Raw genomic sequence first — 23,290 nt, forward strand, 5'->3', positions numbered from 1 at the left:
CTTGAAGTTTGACACTTTGGGAACCCTGTTTGGGTGGAAAGGAGGCATATAAATGTTGTTGTTGTTGTTGTTGTTGTTGTTGTTGTTGTTGTTGTTGTTGTTGTTGTTGTTGTTGTTGTTGATGATAATAATAATAATAATAATAATAATAATAATAATAATAATAATAATAATAATAAAGGTAGTCCCTTGTGCAAGCACCGAGTCATTACTGACCCATGGGGGGACGTTGCATCATGACATTTTCTTGGCAGACTTTTTGTTACGGGGTGGTTTGCCATTGCCTTCCCCAGTCATCTACACTTCACCCCCAGGAAACTGGGTACTCATTTTACCGACCTCGGAAGGATGGAAGGCTGAGTCAACCTTAAGCTGGCTACTCGAACCCGGCTTCTGCCAGGATCGAACTCAGGTTGTGAGCAGAGCTTGGGCTGCAGTACTGCCACTTACCACTCTGCACCACGGAGCTCCCTGATAATAACAACAGCGATGACGATGATGATGACAGAACAGAAAGATGTGTAACAGAAAGATAATATACTACTAATAGGGAACGGAACTAGAATTTGAATACATGTTTTTATTAAGAAAATTATAAGTGCATTACATACTTTGCAAAGACATTATAAAGTGGTTCCATTCTTAAAATATTTTATATGGCTATTTTAAAAAGCACGGAATGAAATAAAGCTCCTTTGAAAATACATTTCTTTCACATTCCTTGGGAAATTTTATGGAAGTGCGTAAGGAAAATCTCACACATAAGAAGTCAGTATTAACCACATTGTAACGACACTGAAAATCAGACCAATTCAACCTATCAAGCTGCTCCATAGGGGTGGCTCTATGAGCCAAGCTACAAGTGACGCCTGACACAGGTTGGACACTTGTTAGCTTCCCTCAAGTTTTGATGGGAAATGTAGGCATCCTGGTCTTGTAGCTGTAATGGAGAGCCAAGCTGTAAAACCAGGACGCCTAAATTTCCCATCAAAACCTGAGGGAAGCTGACAAGTGTCCAACCTGTGTCAGGCGTCACTTGTAGTTTGGCTCTCAGTCCAATTGCAGAATAAGGCAGGCAGACCTCATTCTGGGACTCATCATACTTCCTCTCCGATTTTCGTCATACTGCCACAAACCAAGACACAGAGGCGTCTGAGAAGTGTTGTGAACATCCCATATGCCACACGGCGAAACAGACACATGAAAATATTGCTAACAGTTAAGAAGCAGCTCCCATTTTTTATGATGGATGTCCTTTTATAGGCTTTTTAAAAAAAGACCATTTCCGTGTCGTGTACAGATTGCCTCCAAGCCCCGTGGCCTTCCTGCATGAACTAAAAGCACAGGCCGGAGCCCAGGCTCAGCCTTCTTCCTGGGACGCTTGCCCACGATTCCCCAGGGAGAAAGATTTTCGGCAGAATCTCAAGGTTCCCCAGATTGCAGCGTGGAAACCACTGCAATCGTTCATTAGTATTTCTCCTTGCCACTGGGACGACTTGCCAGCATTGCATCTAGAGAATGGCAGGCCAAAAAAGGTCAGAACCCAATGGTTAGAGCGGAAATGAAATTTCACCAGCATTCAAAAGTAAATAGCGATTTCTTAAGACACTTAAAACAATGATCATAGGAACTGTGGATTTTGATGACAAAATCTGAATTTCAGCGGCGGGGGGGGGGGAATTAACCAAGCCATGACTAGTGGTATGCAATTCGGGTTTCCGATTTGGGTAAAATACCCGAAATGGACTCGATTTGCAAAGATTCGGGATTTCTGTATCAGGAAACCCCAAATCAAAGCTTCCCGAAAGCGATTCATATTACTTTGGGAAGCTTCGGGTCAAGGGGTTTAAATGCCCCTTTCCGTGCCACAGCAAAGCAGCACAGAAAGGGGCATTTAAGCCCTGGGATCAGCTGCTTGGCGGGGATTTCCCACTGCACCAGTGGAGGCTGCACTTCCGGGCCCTCCCTGCCGCCCAGCTGGCCCCAGAGGCGGCGGCATGACAGCCCAGGCAGCAGCTCCCGGCCTTCCTGCTGTCCTGCCGGCCAGCGCAGCAGCGGAGGCAGCAGCATGGGTGGTGGAAGTACCAGCTCCAGGCCTTCCCACCTCCCAGCTTGCCAGCACGGTGGCAGAGGTGGCAGCAGTGCGCCCTCCTGCTGCCCAGCTGGGCTTCCCTCCTGTCAGAGAAGTAAGTGGGGTGGGGAGGCTACTGGAGGTGGAGGGCTGAGGCAACGCTTCCCCCTCACTTCGGTATGCTCCAAATCTTTACGGAGCATATCGAAGCAATTTAAAGACCCAAATCCCGAAGCGGGAAACCCAAATTTTTCCCCGGCGCACACCCCTAGTCATGACTAAGGAAGAAGCCCTTGATGACAGCTGTCAACAATTGCTTAGATGCAAGAGCTCATGGTGGCCAAAATTTAAGTGAGCTCTCCCTGTCTTTTGTGCATGTGCGTAATGGCCTCTTTGAGTATACAATGAAGCAGGACTCACATGGCCAGAATGCTGCAGAGCAGACAATCCCAACAAAAAAGGGTTCTCACCTATGTTCATTGCATTGCAGAAATAGGATGTTTAAACCAGAGAATCTTTAAAGTGTAACTAATTGAACTGATCAATTCAAGTAATTATAAGCACCCTTTCCCCCCCTTTGATGCAATATCTGCTCTTCTATCATCTGTTCAGAGTCACCCCTGTTGCATACTCTCACACTTATTTTTCAGTTGAGTGACACTTCCGTGGCAAGTGAGTAAAGGAAGTGCAGAAAAATCCATAGTTGCATCCATCAAGAGTGTATTGGAAGTGGGTGTTCAACGCATACACTAAATACCGGGGAGTCTAAAGGGAGATGGTCCTTTTCTTAGTACCTGATGCGTGAAGAGGACCAGGTGACCACAAACTGGTATCGACATCAAGGTTACATGGTCTGGATCTGTCAGACAAAAATTATTTTTGACAGACATGCACTAGTTTTAAAGGCCAAATACAGATGGTATCAGCATTACCCCTCCTGCAACATGGAATCCAAATTTTCGCAAAGAAATCCAGCCCCGAATGAATCAGCTGTAAGCAGAATTTTCTTTTGAATGCTGAATTCGTTTCATCCCAAGTAAAAACAAATGTATTAGGAAATAACTAAGGGAGATCAGTACAGCTGAGAAAAGGTCCCATCCCCATCCATTCCTCATGATCACTGAGAGCCAAGCTACAAGTGATGAATTACACTTGCCAGGCAAGTGTAATTCATCACTTGTAGCTTGGCTCTGAGTAAATGACTCATGGACCATTTATTTCTCAGAAGCAAATTCAGGAGCAATTACATTTGCAAATCTGTTAGAAACATCACACTTTGCCCTGCTATCATTATACAAACGTGCATTCTGACTTCTTTGTTAAACCTGAGGCTATAGCCTAGTTAAAAGGCTCTTTTGTGAATTTTCGTTTCACATTTACGGGAAATTAACTTTTGGGGGTACTACTCTCTTTTCTTCACTTTCCAAAATGGCTTTTGTTATTGTTCAATGTTGTAAGGCTGGCTCACATCCAGCGAAGACCTCAACAGGTCACGGAAGCTAGAGCCAAATCAGGCACTGCGCACGGTGCTTTTCACGAAGCACGAGGACCATTTCAGTCGGTCGTATCAGCAACTGTGTTATGTGCTGGCAACAGGGTGTGCTGGGTGGAAACTGAACTTGAGTTTTAACAGTACAGCTCAGCCTCCCAACACCCCCCCCTGCTAAAATAGACCCCCACACACACACTCAGAGCATTGACTGCTGTGGGCTATTGTGCTACTGACTGTTTAGGAGTTAGACAAGACTCTCTAATCTTACAGCAGAAAAGAGACAGTCGGGTAGAAAGACAGGCTCAAAAATGAGGAGCCTTGTAGTTTTGCAGAGAGTGGCCGAGAAGAGAAGAAGGTTTAATTCTGTATCCCACTTGCTTGAATCCTTTGGTCTCACCTCCCACTTTGACACAGGTAGCGTATAAAGACTCACACACACACCCTCAGCCAGTACATGGATACCAGGGTGCAGGAAGGGTTTGTGGTCCTGCATCTAGCCAACTCACACCCAACAGATGGACTCTTTGTGGTGCTGCATTCCAAGCGACAGAAGCCTTTCTCTGTTCCAGTGAACTTGGGAAGACCCGTAGGCTGCAGCGGAAGAGAGCCGATCAGCACTGAATGGCACTCAACAGCACAAGACTGACAGCCAAGCTACAAGAGATGAATTACACCAAGAGGAGATGTGAAGGGAGTTCCAATGTTAGCCGGGAAGCTGAGTTTTAAAAGAGATTGGAAGGCTTTGTCAATTTCCCCTCTCTATACAGTCAGGGCAGATGGCTCCTCAGAAAGTTTGTTAATTCCCTCATTGCCTCCAGATGGCTCTGTCAGTTTCACTTCCCCTTCTAAGAGCCGAAGAGGAAATAAACAAAAGGTCTCAGCAGCATCTCCCTAGCTCTGCAGAGGGGAAATTGACAAAGCCTTCCGATCTCTTTTAAAACTCAGCTTCCCGGCTAACATTGCGACTCCCTTCACGTGCTCCTCCCCGTGTAATTTGTCTCTTGTAGCTTAGCTCTGAGAGGACCAAACTCCATTTTCACAAAGATCCAAGACATACTAGAGAGGGCACAAGAATAACAAACAGGTGGGTCTCCATCAGGAAACCTGCCCTGCTTTGGCAGTCTGTTTGCAGGCAAGAGAAAAGATATTTGCTCAACTGACTACTGTAACGACCAGCCCCAAAACTAGCTGAAATGACCCCTGGGGTTCTAATTTGTGCAAGAAAGGAGGAGTCATGCCCCCCCTCACCCTGCCAAAAACCGACTTAACATGGTTTGTGGTGTAAATTTGGCTACAGGCAGATTCACTGTTGATCTGTGCTTCTAGCAAAATCATCCCCATGGAGTTCATCTGTGGCCACCCTCCCAATCATGGGTGCTCCAAAATCACAGGGCATGGAATTCATGGGGCAGGGAAGTCACCAGAGTTTAAAACGATGAGCTCTGCAGAAGGCTGGGCAGTGTTGACTAAGGAAAGCACACCATTCTCAGGCCAAGATGGCCACTCCAAGCACTAGGCGAGAAGGTTCCAGGGTGAGGTGATGGTGAAGCACAAGAGCAGGAGGTGCGGACGGGGCCTCTGGAAAGGGTTGCCTTTAGGCCTCAATTCATGGGGCCCGTTCCTAGAGTCCTCCCCGTTGAATAATGGCTGCTGGCTTGCACGTGCATGGAACGCATCAGCTCCTCTCCCCTCCCACCTGCATGGATTCTGGTGGCCAACAGAGTAGCCCTGCCCCTCAAAGAAGTCTCCTCTACAGTTTTAAGTGGTTGCTCTCTTCCTTTCTCTCCCCCCTCCCGTTTTCCTGCTCGGTCACTCTCAGCGCCCCAAATGCCAGGATTCTGCACAGTGGAAGGGAACAGTCCTACTAAGTTCCTCTCTGCTGCCAGTTATCAGTGCTATGTAATAAACCAAGCTGCATCAGAAAGGTCCTGCTACATTTGAGTAGTATTAGGAAAGGCGAGGCGTCCTGTGCAAATCAAAGCCTCTGGGAGTGCGCGAAGCGTTGCTTTTTGTGCTGCATGGAAGCAGGCACTCCTCAGTCCCTAAGAGTGGGATATCTGCTTTCTGGCTCTTACGGCGAGGCATCCCGTAGGCCGCTACAGCGCTCGCCTCTTACATCTTGACTCGCCTGTTGACAAAGAACAGAGTGAGATTCTATTAAGGAGCGTGTCAGCTGAAAGTCGGTGGCAATTACTGTGGTCGTTTTCACACGTTGTTAACATCGCGCAACACTCAAGGAACGGTGGCATCTCCGTGGCACGATTTCTATCATCACCCCGTCATGATTCCGTTCTCGTGGCACGACATCAGAAATTGCACCATAAAGACACTAGTGTTCCATGCATGTTGTGCAATGTTGCGTGACAGTGGCTGCTTCCACACACGTTGGATAATCCACTTTCAATACGCTTTAGTGAACATTTGGAACTGCTTCTCCATGTGTGGAACAAAAAATCCACTTCCAAAGGATTGCTAAAGTGCATTGAAAGTGCATTATCCAACGTGTGTGGAAATGGCCATTTACGACATGAGAACGGCCCGTGTCTGTTCAGAAAGAAGCAAGGCTGCCACCCCTTGAATGCTTTTCAGGGAGTGAGCCTCATTGAATAAAATGAGACTTTCCTCCTCAATTTCCAATCTGGCCACGTTGGCCACTCAAGTGGTCGAGGAAGTAGGCTTGACTCTTCCCTTTTTAGGACAAGGAACCCTATAAGGGCCTTAGCTGGGTCCCAGGTGGGTGATCCCAATGTTAGTTGCGGCCAGTTAGGGGTCCCATTAAGTAAAATTAGGGGGTCCCACTACCATGAGATCTGTGTTGCAGTTAGCCAGAGTGGCGAACCTTCGAGAAGGAACTTGTGGGTTGCCATCTGTGAACCATGCGAGGGGATTCACAACCAGTCCAGGAGTCGGGAACTGTGTTATCTAGATCTATAATTCTTGGTCTTGGTTATATTTTTTGGTTGTCTCTAAGCCACTTTGAGAGTCCCCAGTAGGGAGAAAAAGGGGGATATAAGAGTATAAATAAATAAACTGCTGGAAGGAAAAGCAGATTATGAAATCTAGTCATATAGATTGGCAGCCAGTATGCTGTAGTCAGGCTTGGAACTGGGAGACCCGGGTTCAAATCCCTACTGCCACAGAAGCTTGCTGGGCCAGTCATGCACTCTCAGCCTAGCCTACCTCACAGGGTTGTTGGGGGATAAATAAAATAAAATGTGCATGGGAGGAACAGACTGTGAGGCAAACCTTTCTCCAGGAGGGGGCATAAGGCACTCAGGGAGGGGTGTGAATGTCCAGGGTGGGAGGATTTCTTGTGGCAGACGGAGCCAGAGGCACTTGCCTCTCTCCAGGAAAAATTGAGCCCTGCAGCCACTCAGACAGGTCTGCTAACCATGCAAAGTGCAGTGAGGATGGGGGAGTTTGGGGGCACAGCAGCCCCTCCCTGGCTCTGGGCTCTTTGCCTGGTGGGCAGGTTTCAGGAGGGAGCAAGGCCTGGTGTGGATCCCTATCTGCTGGATTCCGTCTGCTCGCTTGCAAAAGTGACGGCAACTAACAGGCTTGGGCGGGGGTCGTTTCGGACAGAGAAAATGGGAAAGGTTTAGCACCACCCCTCAAAACACGCTGCTCTGACAAAAGTCCTTTACACCGTCACTGAATGATAAGCGGCATGCGGGCCCAACCTTAGCGGCACCGGCCTGTCTTCTCTGGCTTACACTATAAAACATTCCATACCTCCATTATTTAATAATGCTACAATTAAGCCACTGCAGGACAAAAAAAATTGGAAGATCTAAGAACTCCCCCGCCAAGATTCACTCTCTGAGGCTTGAGCAGGCCAAACCCCCTTTCCTTTAATGAAGACTCAGCGGTTCTCTCAACATTTTTACTTCAGGATAACCCCCCCCACAGACAAATATCACAACCTGAGGATTTAGTTCACCGGTGATTGGTAGTAGATAGTGCCCTCAAGTCATAGCTGGCTTATGGCGACCCCTGGTGGAGTTTTTATGGCAAGAGACTAACAGAAGTGGTTTGCCATTGCCTGCCTCTGCAACCCTCATCTTCGTTGGAAGTCTCCCATCCAATTAATAACCAAAGCTGACCCTGCTTCTGAGATCTGATGAGATCAGGTTCACCTCGGCTATCCACGTGTACTAAGATGTTAATAAGAGAGCCAGTTTGGTGTAGTGGTTAAGAGCGATGGGACTCTAATCTGGAGAACTGAGTTTGATTCCCCACTCCTCTGCTTGAAGCCAGCTGGGCGACCTTGGGTCAGTCACAGCTCTCTCAGAGCTCTCTCGGCCCCACCCACCTCACAGGGTGATTGTTGTGGGGATAATAATAACATACTTTGTAAAGTGCTCTGAGTGGATGTTAGATTGTCCTGAAGGGTGGTATATAAATTGCATGTTATGTTATTAAGATGGGTAAGGAAATGCTGAGCTTAAGGCCAGAGCCCCAAATCCTTTGATTAAACATAAAGTTAAGACATGCAATTAGAACCATTTCAGTACCATAAAGCAAGGAAATTCCAGGCAGTATGACTCTCAGAGACCCTTTTGAACAGCAAAATTAAGGCCAAACAAAATTAAGGACACTCCAAAACTGAGCCTGCCTATTAAATCACTGCATGGCTTTGAACTGGATCGTAGCCGTTGGTGCCTTCCAGCCATGACATCTCCCCTGACGTACTGGCTAAGTGCTGTAATAATAATAAAGAAAGACATCTCCCCTGCACAAAAGAGTAATAAAAGAAAGGCAAGCAGTGTTCATTGGCAAGCTACAATATGTTTACTGATGGCTAAATTGAGAGCTGCTGCAGCACAGTGATTAAGTGATTCAGCTGCGAATCAGCACTCTACAGGTTCGAATCCCACCACTGCCATGAGATCAGTAGGTGGCCTTGGGTCAGCCACTCCTCTCAGCCCCAGCTCCTCAGCTGTATTGTAAGGATAATAATAACACTTTGTTCATCGCTCTGGGTGAGGAACTAATCTGTCTAGAAGAGCGGTATATAAGTGCAGTTGTTATTATTATTATTATTATTATTATTATTATTATTATTATTATTATTATTATTATTATTAAAATTGCGCTTCACCATCACACCAAACTCCCAGGTTCCCACAGCTGAATTCCTGGCATGCATGCTCTAGCCGAGAAGCGCAAGGAATGACAGATTTGCAAGAGTGCACACACACAAACACACACTGATCAGGCAATTTAAACCACTCACAACGACCAATCTAAAAAAAAAAGTATTTATTTATGTCTTATTTTTTCAGAAAAATAAATCCCCACATACATTTGGGCTTTTCGTGTTATGAAATTATGAAATTATCTGACACATTTATATCTAGCATGTGTAAATGTATATATATATTAGTACAAGTGAACAATAGAGGCTACTGATAGGCTACATTAAAATTGCTGTAAATATCATACACCATTAGCCATTTATAGGCTAGTCCTTAAGCGACCAATAGATCCCATGGCTGCAACCTCTCAACTGAGGGAGATTAGGATAAAAACTCGGAGATTTACAGTGCAATTCTAAAAAGAGTTACTTCAGTCAATGGACTTAGACTGGAATAACTCTTTTTAGGATAGCAAAATAGTAAAGAGTCCAGTAACACCTTTAAGACTCATCAACTTTATTGTAGCATAAGCTTTCGAGAACCACAGCTCTCTTCGTCAGATGCATTGTCAGAGCACTGTGGTTCTCGAAAGCTTATGCTACAATAAAGTTGCATTTGATTAAGACAGCTGTGGTTCTCGAAAGCTTATGCTGCAATAAAGTTGCATTTGATTAAGAGAGCTGTGGTTCTCGAAAGCTTATGCTGCAATAAAGTTGCATCTGATGAAGAGAGCTGTGGTTCTCAAAAGCTTATGCTACAATAAAGTTGCATCTGATGAAGAGAGCTGTGGTTCTCAAAAGCTTATGCTACAATAAAGTTGCATCTGATGAAGAGAGCTGTGGTTCTCGAAAGCTTATGCTACAATAAAGTTGGTTAGTCTTAAAGGTGCTACTGAACTCTTTACTATTTTGCTACTACAGACTAACACGGCTAACTCCTCTGGATCTCTTTTTAGGATTGCACTGTTAGTGAAAGCTCCATGCTATGCAGATCAGCAAACTGGCTCACAGAAAAGCTAGAAGTGGTGTTCTAAAGGCACCATCCACCAGGGACGTTTCCTTTGAAATGGAACTTCCGCAGAGCTTCCTGGTGGATTGTACCCAACACATTCAACAGGGGAAAATTCATGCAAGAACTCGCCTAGCCCGATCGGTACGCTAATCCTGTGCCAAATCTAGCACAGGGCTAGATTTATTGCGCTGTTTGACACATCTTGGACCAGATTCTCTGCTTCTATTGTTCCAAATTTGGAAAAGGTCCACTCCATCAGGAAAAAAATCTACTGATCACATGATAACAGGCAGCGAAAAACGAAATCCCAGAATGGGAGATTCTATATTTGGCCTTTAAAAGTCTGAAGAGAAAGATGAGCACTAAAGGTCCAGCAAGCCGTCTGTATGACGTACAGCACAGTAGCCGTGATCTTCCTAGTAACTAAAGACTGCATTACCTGTTGGACTACCAATCCCCCACTCCTGCCGCACATTTCCAGACAATATAAAGGCATCCCTAGGAGATCAGGTCAAGCCATGCTTACGCCTACGGAATGCCCCATCTCTGTCCTTCCACGGAGACTAGGCTTGCATTTCCTACCACATCCAGACTCAGCCTTAGGAAGCGGGAGCAAAGCTGGGAAGAAATCTCAGGCAGGGTTTCATCAGCTTACGGATGTAATTGAATGAAGAAGCAGGAACACTGCAACGAAGGTGAGAACGGGGCCCACAGCTGCCCTGAGTGCCATCTGGTGCCTCGCCTTACTCTGCATTGAGGAGATCCTTCCACACTTGGCTTGGCTTCCTTTTGCCTCTTGAAGGACTTCTCTTCAGCAGAAGTTGGCAGAGATCTGCTGCAGGGGGCACCGCTCCGCAAGAAGGGTGCTGCCCATCGGCAGACCTCAGCAGAGCCACTACGCCTCTCAACAGCTGGCACCTGAATCAGCTTTCTACCAGTGCTTATCTGATGTGCAAACGACCTTTAGTGTTTGAAGAATACTGTCATCCGTCCATACAGCGGGTGAAGATATGAGAAGAACCTTGAGGGCAGTTGAAGTTTTGGTTTGTTGGGGCATAACTGGGAACCAGCCCCAAACGCTAGCAAATCTCTCTTGGGCGACCTATTAGAAAAGGGCCCTTAATTGCTGGCTAACTTATATAGAAAAAGAACCCCGAAAGAGCCAAAGGCCCGTTTCCACAGAACCATCCATCTGACTAGAGCCAGTCATCAGAGCTTTACCCGGGATGCTTTAGCTGTAAGTCCTTTCAGTCCTTAGCTTACTTGGGTAAATATTTCTCCAGGTACTCCTGAAGCCACTTCAGTTTGGGATCGATGCAGATCTGCTTGCTGCTGTTCTTCAGTTTTGCGCTGCCCAAAAGAAGAAAAGAATTGCAAATTTTTTAAAAAACTAACACCAACAGGCCTGCTCCGTCTTGCTCAAGTTGCAGGACACACCCCGTTTCAAGCGTTTCAATTGTATTAGCTACTGCCTGTGGTCCTTATCCAAAGTGAAGTTAAACAAAACGGATAAGCAGTGATTGCTGCCATCTTAGTAACTTATCTATTATTATTATCAACTGATTAAGAATTTTTATATTGTTTTAATTGCATTTTTATGGCTAATAGTGTGTAAGTATGGCTGAATCCATACACCTGCGGAGCGTCCCGGCATTGCGCTAAATGTTCGCTAAACACCCAGAAGTGTAGTGTCTTTCTAGCGCGATTCAATCGCGCTAGAAAGATGCTACATTTCCAGGTGTTTAGCGAACATTTAGCGCAACACCGGGACACTCCGCAGGTGTGTGGATTCAGCCCATGTTTATTGTGTTTTGAATTGTGTGATCCGCCCTGAGCCCGCTTGCAGGGAGGGCAGAATAGGAATCCAAATGAAGAAAATAAATAATATTTAACATTATTGCTTGGCCTTGTGTTCATATTTTGTGAGCCGTCTTCAGCTAAATAGGAAAAGAGGGATATAAATATTTCAAATAAATAAATACATAAATAAGCTGTTAATAAATGATAACCAATATTGAGTCAAGTTGAATTATACTTTTCCTTCTTTGTAGGAAGGTTAATTTAATCATGATATATTTTTCTTTAATCTTCTCAGTCCGCTCCTGTATACTTGGTTGTAACTCTTTTTTCAAAAACCTTTCCAAAACCTCCAGGCAGAGGTAATTAAATATTTTAAAATGTCTTGAAGTTTGGGAAAGAAGCAGACTTAATACCATTCAATAACAATATATCAGGTGAGAGCAGAAAATCTTTACCAAGCCCTATTTGTTCAGCAACTTCATTCTTTACCAAGCCCTATTTGTTCAGCAACTTCATTCCACCACAATATCTACAGAAATTCTTTATCCTTTTGCTTAAAATACCAGCAGCTGCAGAGATTTCATTGTGCATTTTTGCCAGTTTTTAGGCATAAAATACCATTGGTAGTTCATCTTAAAAACATTATCTCTAAATTGAGAACATATTGAAAGCAAGGATCCTTGAGAGAAAGTATAGTGCCAAGTTTGTTCAGAAATCATATGATCTAAGGCATTGTTCCGTGTACACTGGAAATGAGTATTGGCTTTGTTTATTCTAAGTATTATTCTAGACATTAACCACTGACCCCCTTAAGTTAGTAAAAGTTCAAATTGCAATAATTTTGTATGCCAGTGTATGCATCTCTTAATATTAGAAAACTTTTTTAAAAAAAACTTTATTGTAATAATGCTTAATTAATAACAGTTACAAAGATATTAAAGGTAACGATTCCAGAATATCAATCAATAAATAAATATTCATGGTGAGATATTATTAATATATCACACAAGATTTCTATGGAATAATCAAAACAGTGTTTCATAAATTGTTATCAAACTTTAGCAGTATACTTAGAAGGAATAATAAAAAGGCAATAATTTGTAACTATTATTAAGAAGACTCTTAACAATTATGTTAAGAGGGGTCAAAATGGAATAGAACTGTGGATATATAGAAACATGTTTCCATTGAAAAGAAGACGCCGCCTCCAAATGATGAAAAACTTCCGAAGAAATATTTTGCAAAGAGATTTTGTTCTCGTTTCAGGTCCCAGGGTAGTCAAGGCCGCTTGCAGTCTGAAAGCACACACCAGTGTTGTGTTGCAAACTGGGAAGAGTACATGCTTGACACACCATGGGGAAAAGGAGACTCGGGAGGACTCCGACTTTTCGAAGCACAACAGATTTTTCAACTGTATTTCCTAAGTTTATATACAATAGAATGAAGCTCCCTTGCATGTGAATATTTACCAGGGGTCATTTTGTAGAAAAAGAGCTGGAGGAACTCATTAGCATAACTCATTAGCCTATACCACGCCCCTTGACATCACCAGAAGTCTGTCATTAGCTTAACTGATTTGCGTATGCCACACCCCCTGACATCACCTATCCTGGTTGTTTTGGACCCAATCCTGGACATTCAGGGCCAAAATTGGGCCAAAAAGGGGCTGAAAATGGCCAAAAAGGAGCCCAAAATGGTCAGGATTGGGCTGCTGCTGAGCGGGAGAGTGATCCACCACCCGTCAGAGGCCCAATCCGGGCCGTTTCGACCCCAATCCAGGCCGAAATGGGCCCAAATGGCCGAGAGTCAGGTGGGCGGGGCCACCTGACATGTGACCTCTTTGGGGAACTGTCGGAATTGCGTTCCTGTGCATTCCCCCTCAAAATGAGCCCTGATCTTTAGAATGGCCATTGTGTACCTTAAAAATGTTCTCCTGGAATGCCTAAAGCTGCCTGGAAGGTTTTCTTCCACCCAAAATTTGAAGCTGTGTCAGCTCAAAAACATGTCACATATTTTTCAGGACAAAATATCCCATTTCCCACTCATTCTGCGGCAGTTCTTCACTCACTGCTGCAGATTCCTGAGGGAGCGCACATCTGTCTACCAGGCCAAAGGAATGGAAAGCCAGCTACCCCTTAAGCATGAAGTTCAGACTGCTTGACATGATCGTGCCACTGGAGAGCAGCCACTGAACAGCCGCCAGGAAAGATGCCCTGGCCTTGACAGCATTTGTAGACGCAGGGACTCTACTGCACTCACGGAGCTCCCCTACCCAGTAGCTCCTCTCAGGCCCAGCTCCCCAGCCGCATTGTGGGGATAATAATAACACTAACTTGTTCACCGCTCTGGGTAAGGCACTCATCTGTCTAGAAGAGCAGTATATAAGCACAGTTATTATAAGCGCAGTTGTCATTGTTACATATGGAGCTCCCCTACCTAAGAATGCGTCTCCGATCACGAAAAACGAACGCGTATGCAGAGCTGCCATTGGCACAGAAGTGAGTGGGAAAATTTGTTCACATTGGAGCTCCCTGTATATATCCCAGTGTGCATGGAGTATGGGCCTCTAACAATTAAATTCAGGGAACTGAATTTTGGTTCAGGAGGCACTTAGAACCTCTACTGTTAGCACAACCAGAGGGCTTTTTTGTTTTTAAAAACTGTCAACTGACATACCATTACAGCATTATAACATTACAGCAATCTTTCTGACAGGTTCTCTGAATGCTCAGCTTTCATTAAAAACAAAAAGTATGTCTCTAGCCCTTTTTGTTGCATAGATATCAAGGGAAAGGCATATCTTTGCAACAAAAGGCACAAAAGACTTTTTTTTTTTAAGTAAGCTGGGTATTAAAAGAACCTGACAGACAGATGGTTATAACATTGTAACACCGTAACAGCATGTATGTTGCCAATTTTTTTTATAAAATGGAAAATACGGTGGGACGACTGGCCATGGAAGGGAACTGGGGTGGGGAAAATGCAAGGAGAAATGCCACGAGGGAGCCTCATATCAGCAAGCTGTAGTGGCAGTGGGTAGAACACACAAATTCATCCCTATGGGAAAAACACCCAGAGTGGAGGGAATCAAACCTACTGAAATTCTTGCATTGAGACTGGAGTGAGATTCAAGACTCTCTTAAGCCATGTAAGGGAGAGAGAAGGGAAGGAGCCTGGCGGCTCAACAGTAAACCCAGATTGTGCTCATAATAAACATCTGCAATGCCTGGACAGAACCAATGGTTTGTTTGTGGCACTGGTGTCACGCATGACTCTGGGACCACTTCTTTGGCGATGGTCTGTCATCAAAGAGCCATAGTTTGGCCCTCTCAGACAAATCAACGGCAGGAAGTTACAAGGATAAAATTGTTTCATTCTTGTTTGGCTCACTTGCCCTGTTTCTCTGGTGGGAGATTAGCATTTTTAGGCATAAGCAAAACTTTTAAAAATGTAAGATGCCCTCCAAATCCACAACATTGGTGTAAAATAAATATGGCCTCTTTTGTTCCATGTTGGAAGGAAGGATGGGGTGAGGAATCTTCTATAACCTGCAGCTTTCAGGTTGCTTCCACACACGTTGGATAATCCACTTTCAATACTCCTTAGTGAACATTTGGAACTGCTTTTCCATGTGTGGAACAAAAAATCCACTTCCAAAGGATTCCTAAAGTGCATTGAAAGTGCATTATTCAATGTGTGTGGAAATGGTCCGTTAGCATGTCCAGGTGCTCGAGCTGACTCAAATGCTACCGAACTGGCAATCATTCAGCCAAGCTCCAGGTGCCAAGAGAAATACTACCAGGAATGTGGCAAACTGCCAGCAACGCTCCTGAAAACGACAGTGTGCGACCTAAAAGAAAGAGTCCCACACCTTCAGCCATCCATTTTCTGAGCCTGGATATGCACCATTTGATTTCTGCGCCAGAAAATCCGCTGTCCCACTCCAACACTGAACCTGTGGTATGGGGTTTTTTCCCCTCCTGAGCTCTGCTTTTAGGAATCCCAGAAACTGCATTTCTGATATGAGCCAAAGCATTTAGCAAAAAAAATAGTAATAATCCCCTCTAAAAGCTTCAGGACATGTATTCACCTGGCAGCTTCTCACACCCGAAGGTGTGAAAATCCCCTGTACTGACTAGCATGTGTTGGTTATGTGCCGTCACCTTTGATTGCAATTCTCCAAACTCTTTCAGAGCCTACTACTTCTAGCTGTCAATGCCGCAGGTTGGATCTGGAGATTTCTGCATGCACAGCCTGTGCTCCACCACTGAATTGTGGCCCCCACACCCCCTGAGGACCCGGGAGACAGCCATATGGACTGAGTTCTGTTTGGGCCAGTGGGGAGGGGAATGGCCAGACCGTGCATGGAGACCAGAAACAGAGATGCAGCAAAACCAACTCCACAAAATTCAAGGAGAATTCCCAGTGGATTTTTGTCAAAATCAAGACCGTTGTGAGTTTCCAACTCATGTTATCATCACAGCTGCTGTGTGCAAGGTACACCCTGAGCTGCACATACCACGTGGTAAAGTGTCACTGAAATCAACACTTCTTTCTACGAAAAGAGAACTAGGTTGCCCCCACAAATACATTACTGCGCTTTTTCATGTCTGTTTGTCTAGTTTTTTTTTAAGCAATCTCCGCCAATGCCCCCTTACTGCTACAGGAACCGCCCTCCCTTGTCATTCTATAGGGTCCCCTATATCCCCAACTGCAGCTGCAGGAGGAGGGGGGAATCCAGGAATCCAGTCCACTGACGGAAAATGTAGTCTGCATCCAACACCTTAATCTTTTTATTAGAAAAAAGGGAACAATCGTAGAGCCAAGAACACATGAGTACAGCCTAAAATAAAGAGATTATTATAATTGCTGTAGCACAGTGGTTAAGTGGTTCAGCTGCAAATCAGCACTCTACTGGTTCGAATCCCACTTCTGCCATGAGCTCAGTAGGTGGCCTTGGGTAAGCCACTCTTCTCAGCCCCAGCTCCCCAGCTGTATTGTGGGGATAATAACAACACTAACTTGTTCACTGCTCTGGTTGAGGACTCATCTGTATAGAAGAGCGGAATATAAGCACAGTTATTATAATAATTATTATTAACAACAACAACTGGGGAGGGAATCAGATCTTCTTCAAGCAAGTCTGAACAACCACAGATAGCTCTGGAAAGTGAATGACAATTCCATCCGGCACTACACACCAGAGTTTGGATACGCACTTAATTTGCTTAATTTAACCAGATTAAATAACTTCATACTTGTCTATGGGGCTCGACTAGATGAGATACGGCTTTCCTTTCTAAACAATGACCACAACAGGGTATGGGAGGGATCAACCCTTTCTGTGCTGGCCCCTAGGGCTACTATAAGTCCGGCAGATAAAAACAGCACATTTGAGATCCCAGTTCCACTCACAGCCTCCCACTGGTTGCTGTTTACAAAAGAGAGATCTGATCAGAAAACAGGCAGTTTTGACCCTGGGCCATTCCTTTTCCTCAGGCTTTGAATTTATATCCCATTCTTTTGCAGATTCTGGCAACCGCCAACCCAAACATCGAAGGCTCCTCTACGGCTTTGACACCACTGTTATAGAGTCTGTCACCTTTGTTACAAAGCTCTCTCATCGAGAGCAGAGATCTTGTCCTTTTCCAGAATCAGTAGCTCTCTTGCAAGTTCACAACCATCTTCTCCCCCCTCCCCGCCAGTTCAGCTTCTCCCTTAATTTAGTTTATATGAGCAAATTTTTAACTATTAGAACGTGGAGATCCTCAGCTTTTTTACACGGCAGAGTTACACGGTACAAGGTACGTGCGTCCACCTCACCCCTATCCATGCGCCTGCATGGTCATAATCATGAAACACACATTTGTGACCAGAATGGAGTTTCCCCCCCATTCCAAGAGGGGCCACAAGTTCCTGACACTCGATCTAGAGGAATTCGTGACCATCCTGCGTACTGTTTCATGCAGAGAAATGTAATGCGTGAATCAAAGAAAGCAGTCAGCAGAAACTCCTGTAAAAGCACGATATCCATAAAGTCCCCGTTCACTTTATCATTTCTTTTTAAACAACCAGTTCCCTCGTGTCCTTATTCTCCTCTGCTCACAGCTCAGCGTGGGCAGGTGGGTCTGCTCTCTACCTAAAGCTCTTCTTTTTACAACTGGGCAACAAAAACCTTTTATTGAGTATTTTTCTCAAACTGGATTCTATTTGGTCTAAATGTTTGCTCTGGAAAATGAGTCTCTTATCTGCATGTTTCAAAGAAAATAAAAATGACTCTTGGCCTCGGGATTTCACGCCAGATGGATTATTCTCTCTGTTGTTCTCACAGTCAGACTAGAATAACCCCACTGCCCTACAAACTGCATTTCCTCCAGGAACAATCGTAGGCCAATTAGTCTGCAGCGTCCCCATTTTGCAAATTGAGGGGCAAAGCGTGCAACAAAAATGCTTTTCCCCTGGGCTTCCCCTCCCAATTCATTTACAAGAACGTCCTCCCAATTCCAAACCAATCCAGGCCTTTTAGTCTGTATTAACTGCACTAAATAAAAAGACTGATTTCGATTTGAACTCCGGTTTGACAAACAGTGCCTTCCTTTGCCGAGCGGCTGTTTCGAAGCTGGCTTGAAGCAGGCATAAATGGCAACTTTCAAAAAGGAAAGTCCTTACTTACATTATCTGGAGAGAACAGCCGGGGACTGTCAGCATCTTGAGGTGTTTGATGTGCGATTTGGCCACCTTGCTCTCAAAGTATCGGCAGGGACAACGATAGGTCAAACTGATGGGCTTCCCTGGAAAGAGGGAGGGAGAATAAGGTGTCAGCACCTGGGCAGCAGTTGGGACTGAGCAGGAGAGATTACAAAAATACAGAAGATGGGGGGGTAGATACTTCGGGGGTGTTTTGGACAAGCTTCAGCGTCCCCTCCCCCAAGCCCTCTGGCTCCGATTTCAGCCTTTTAATCCTGCTGCTTCGGGGAGTTTGGAAGACAAAAGAAAGAGATGAGAAACTGGGCCCTAAGAAACGGAGAGGTGGGTTTTTTTTCACAAAGGGAGCTGGCTAATTGTCCCGAGTGGCTGGTGGCAATTAGGTAAGATAAAGGCCGCAATTGAAGGGCTCTTGGCCTCCTCCGGGTTATTCCTGCCAAATGACTTGACCCGCGGCCAAATGAAAAGGCAGACCGGAGAGGAAAGAAAGCCCTGTAAAGCAAAACACACACATAGCAAAGTGATTGGGGGGGGGAACGGGCTAGCAGAGCTTTGGGCCACTTGATTGCTGAGCAGGTTTGGCCACTCCGCGGCTTTCTAACTCGGGAGGAACCCTATTTGTAACCACAGGGCCCTCGAGACATGGTGGGCCACCATTCTACCCAACCGCGGCTGGAAACTGCTTCGCACGGACCAGGGGAATGAGGCTTGGTCCAAGGAGAGAGGAAGCAGGCGAGCGGGTTTTCCCGGTGCCCCTCAACGTGGTGCCACTTGGGCAAGTCCTGTGGCTCGGAGCTTCAAGTTGAGGAGCTGCAAAGCCTCTGGGTCTTTCCCAAGGGGCTGCGCCTTGAGCTGAGGTCAGTCTCCATGAATCTCCATGAGGGTCTGGAAGACCAAAAAGCATACCCCCTCGCTCTTTTTCAGATCCAAATCACCTTACAGGCAGTCTTCGAACCACTGTAGACAGCAGGCGGGCCTCGCAACACGGGATGCTCCCCCAGAGCCAAAAATACTTTCTCTGCATTTAGAAAACTAAAGAGTCCAGTAGCACCTCTGAGACTAACAAAATTGGTGGCAGGGTATGAGCTTTCCTGAATCGCAGCTCGCTTCTTCAGATACAGAAGCTCCTACACTACCACCAATTTTGTTAGTCTCAGAGGTGCTACTGGCCTATTGATCTTTTCTACTGCTGCAGATAGACTAACACGGCTACCCGTTGTGTAGGAAACTAGACAGCAGGGAGAAGATGGAAAGATTGTGAGCCCTTTCCTTGCCCGCAGTTTTCCTCTCCAGTGAGTGGGAACAGCATAGTGGGTTTAGGAGGGGAGCTCCCCACTTGGTACTCCGACAGTCCAGGGGGCAGTCCAGGAAGCAGCTGAAGGGCTACTGAGTTCAAGACCCATGGCCACCAGCTCTCATGGTCCCTGCCATAAATCGAAGGCCTTCTAGACACACTTGCCTAAATCCAGAAGAGTTAGCCGTGTTATTGTCGAAGGCTTTCACGGCCGGAGAAACAACAACCATTAGCCATGTTAGTCTGTAGTAGCAAAATTGAAAAGAGTCCAGTAGCACCTTTAAGACTAACCAACTTTACTGGAGCATAAGCTTTCGAGAATCACAGTTCTCTTCATCATCTGATGAAGAGAACTGTGATTCTTGAAAGCCTATGCTACCGTAAAGTTGGTTAGTCTTAAAGGTACTACTGGACTTGCCTAAATGTCCGCTGCAAATGCCCAGCGCAAAGCAAGGCAAAACCAGCCATTCATTCCCAAGTCCCCCCACTGACTCTCCCCAGCAGAGACTAGGGTTGCCAGCTCCAAGTTGGGAAATTCCTGGAGATTTGGAGGGGGGGTGAAGCCTGGAGAAGACAGGATCTGGGGAGGGAAAGGACCTCAGCATGGTATAACGCCATAGAGTCCACCCTCCAAAGCAGCCAGCACAGATCTCTGTGGTCCGGAGATCAGTTGTAATTCTGGGAGATCTCCAGCCACCAACTGGAGGCTGGCAACCCTAGCTGATGACCCACACACAGAGACTGGGGGGCACAAAGCATCAGGTGGCCCCTCCCCACACACAAATTGCAAAGCCGGAGCTAAGGGGGTACCCCCAGAGCCGGAACCGAACCTCTCCCAAAGGCAAGCGGAGGTCTCCCCCAGAAAAGATGCCGTTTCCAGGCCAGTTAATCTGGATTGTGCCTCCGGAAATCATCGCAGAGTTGGCGATCCCGCTCCCTTACTTCGGAGGAAGGCCTCGCGAAATCAGCAAGGCTTACTCCGGAGCCCACCCGGGCTGGATCGGACCCGGCTTGTCGCGGCCGGTCCAGAGGACCCGGCGGGAGCTTCTGCTCCGAACCAAGCAGAGGAGCCCCAAACCAAGCGCCGTCGGGAACCGGGCCGCGCGTCCAGGGGAAGGCGCAGAGCGAAAAGCCCGCCGGGCCAGGGGGCCTCGGCGCTCCGAGAAGCGGGCGAGCGGGCGGGCAAGCAGGAGCCGCGACGGAAGGGTCTGCCGGGCCCCGGGCGAGGCGGGCGAGCCGAGAGCAAGAGGCGAGCCAGCCGGTCGCCGGGACCGCCGTCCCCGAAGGCAGGCAGGCCCCAGCCCGCCGCCCCTCTTCGCTAAGACGCCGAGGGAGCCGGGCAGCCGACGCCCTGGACGGGCTCCGCGCTTCTCTGGAGTCTCCGCTCCGCCCGAGGGCCCCGGCGACCAACCCCGAAGCCGCGGGGAGCTCCACGCGCGGAGCTTCTGCGGCGCCTCGCCCGCCGGTGCAGCCGCCCTTGGCACGGGAGGCGGCCGAGCGAAGCCTCCCGCCGCTTCCTCCGGCGCAAATATCCGCCCCGGCGCCCGAGACGCCACCTGCCCAGGGCTCCCGGGGGCGGGCGCGGCGCGCAACTGCTGCAGGAGCCGAGCCCGGCCGCGCGCCCGCCCCCAGCGCGACGCCCCGCAGCCACCTGCCAGGGCGCCAAGCCGGCCCCGACGGCCCCGTCGCTACCGCGGCGCGCCTGGACCGGGGCCCCCGCCGCGCTCCCCTCCCGCCCCCGTCCCGGCTCGCGGCTGGGGCGGCGCTGGAGAGCCCGGGAGCGCTTACCGGCCGAGTGGCGAAGGGCGTCGAGCAAGAGCACGAGGGCCAGGAGGGCGAGCGCTTTGCCGGCCATGGCAGCTGCTGGCGTCGAGGGCTTGCGCGGCGTTCTGCCCGGGTCGCTGCCGCCTCCCTCCCCTCTATAGAGGCCGGCGAGGGGCGGGCCGGCGAGGGAGGGAGGGAGGGAGGGCGAGAGGGGAGGAGGGGGCCGCCGCCCGCTCTGCTGGAGCGCCCCTGGCATGCGATTACATCCGTCCTCCCTCCGAGAGCCGGCCTGGAAAGCGGCCAAAGCAGCGCCCCCCGCCCCGTCGGACAAGCCAGGCGGCGGCCGCGGCTGCAGCCCCTGGAGGCGCAGCCCTGGACATCGCGCCTCCCGAGCCGAGCGCCCGCCCGCAGTCCCAGCGCTCCAAGGCGCCGCTCGCTCCGAGGCTCGCCTCTCCTCCGCTGTCGGGACCCTGCGGGAGCCGCCTTTGGTTAGGCCGGGGTTGGATCCGCGCTGCGTCCTCTGCAGCCCCGCCGAAAGGGGCCGCGCGGAACCGGAGCCGGCGTTGCGGCTGGGGGGGGGGGTCCCTTCGCTGGTGGGAACCGAGCGGGAGAATCGCAGCCCCCCTCCCCGTCCAGGTCCAGCCGGGGCGCTCCGCAGCTGGCAGGCTACTGTTGCCCTCTGGTGGCAAGAAGTGGAAGTGCGCCTTGAGGCTGCCGCCACCTGAGGCTCACCTTTCCACTCCGAGACAAGCTACAAGTGACGTTGGACACTTGTCAGCTTCCCTCAAGTTTTGATGGGAAACGTAGGCGTCCTGGTCTTGCAGCTGCAATGGAGAGCCAAGCTGTAAAACCAGGACGCCTACATTTCCCATCAAAACTTGAGGGAAGCTACAAGTGTCCAACCCGTGTAAGGCATCACTTGTAGCTTGGCTCTTAGGTGAAGGATCTGAGTGGAATCTGTGGTGAGGGTGCCCTTGCGTGGACCTTGGGGCAGAAATCGGAATGAATACGAGACCCTGATTCCTGGCTGATGAACTCACCCCACGTTGCAGCTTAATGGGATCGTGTGAACTCACCCTTGCAAATAAGTTGCAGGGAGCGCTTTCATATTTCAGCACATCGCTTACAATAATTGGGGGGGGGCGGTATGGCTGTGCCCACATGAGAGACAAGGGAATGCTGCCGTGGTGCTACCAACAAGGGGCCAGAAGCTGGGAAGAAAAGCTTTTTAAGTCTGGCAAGCCTTTATATTGCAGGTTGAAATGCCCTTAGGAGAAATGGAGGTGGCTGGGTGGTTCAATCTGGCATCACAAGGACCAGGGCTTTTTTTCAGCTGGAACGCGATGGAACGGAGTCCTGGCACCTCTTGAAAATGGTCATATGGCTGGTAGCCCTGATCTCCCCTGATCTCCAGACAGAGGGGAGTTGAGATCGCTGTCCGCACATGGCGCCATGTGACCATTTTCGCTGAGGGTGATTTAAACTTTTAAAAAACCCTCCCCTTGTTCCCGTCAACCCAAAGTGACGTCATTGTGCAGTCCTGGGAGCGTGCACACACTTTGTGCACACACATGTGGTACCAGGGGCACCACCTCCTGCCAAGAGTTGCCCCCTGTGCTGGCAACCCACTGAGTTCCACCACCTCTTTTCCCAGAAAAAAAAGCCCTGACAAGGACAACTTTGACTCCAGCTACAGTTTCCATTCTGATCTGTTGCACTTGAGAACAGAATAAAAACCCAGCTGGATCTCAGCAAAAGTATGCTTAGTCCACTTTTTTGTCTCTTACCATGGCCAGCCAGGGCCTCCAAGAAGCACAGGAGGAGGGAAATGAGGGCCATGGCATCTTCTGGTGTTGAAAGTATGGTGGGCAAAGGGCTAGATCGATCTTTGGCCAGGGATAATTTCATAGAAAAAGAGCTGGAGGGACTCATTAGCATATGCCACACCCCTTGCCATCACCAGAAGTGTGTCATTGGCACAACTGATTTGCATATGCCACACCCCCTGACATCAC

At 48.0% G+C, this 23,290-nt stretch overlaps 1 protein-coding gene across 1 annotated transcript; it reads right to left on the reverse strand.

The window, feature by feature from the left end:
* Positions 1 to 560: 560 nt before the first annotated feature.
* Positions 561 to 21,536, reverse strand: CXCL12 (C-X-C motif chemokine ligand 12). Its single transcript, XM_054982408.1, has 4 exons — positions 21,300 to 21,536; positions 18,186 to 18,303; positions 10,976 to 11,062; positions 561 to 5,691 (listed from the first exon to the last, which is right to left on the reverse strand). The coding sequence occupies exons 1-4, from the start codon at positions 21,529 to 21,531 to the stop codon at positions 5,676 to 5,678; spliced, it is 453 nt and encodes a 150-aa protein (XP_054838383.1). The 5' UTR covers positions 21,532 to 21,536; the 3' UTR covers positions 561 to 5,675.
* Positions 21,537 to 23,290: the final 1,754 nt, after the last annotated feature.

Source organism: Eublepharis macularius, chromosome 6 (assembly GCF_028583425.1).
Source record: "Eublepharis macularius isolate TG4126 chromosome 6, MPM_Emac_v1.0, whole genome shotgun sequence".
NCBI lineage: Eukaryota > Metazoa > Chordata > Lepidosauria > Squamata > Eublepharidae > Eublepharis > Eublepharis macularius.

Excerpts from the sequence above, each read along its gene's own strand:
- CXCL12 (XM_054982408.1), bottom strand. The coding sequence starts at position 21,531 with ATGCCAGGGGCGCTCCAGCAGAGCGGGCGGCGGCCCCCTCCTCCCCTC. Across the intron at positions 18,304-21,299 it reads CGCCCTTCGCCACTCGGCCG|GGAAGCCCATCAGTTTGACC; the intron begins GTAAGCGCTCCC and ends CCCTCTTTCCAG. Across the intron at positions 11,063-18,185 it reads GGCTGTTCTCTCCAGATAAT|CGCAAAACTGAAGAACAGCA; the intron begins GTAAGTAAGGAC and ends TCTTTTGGGCAG.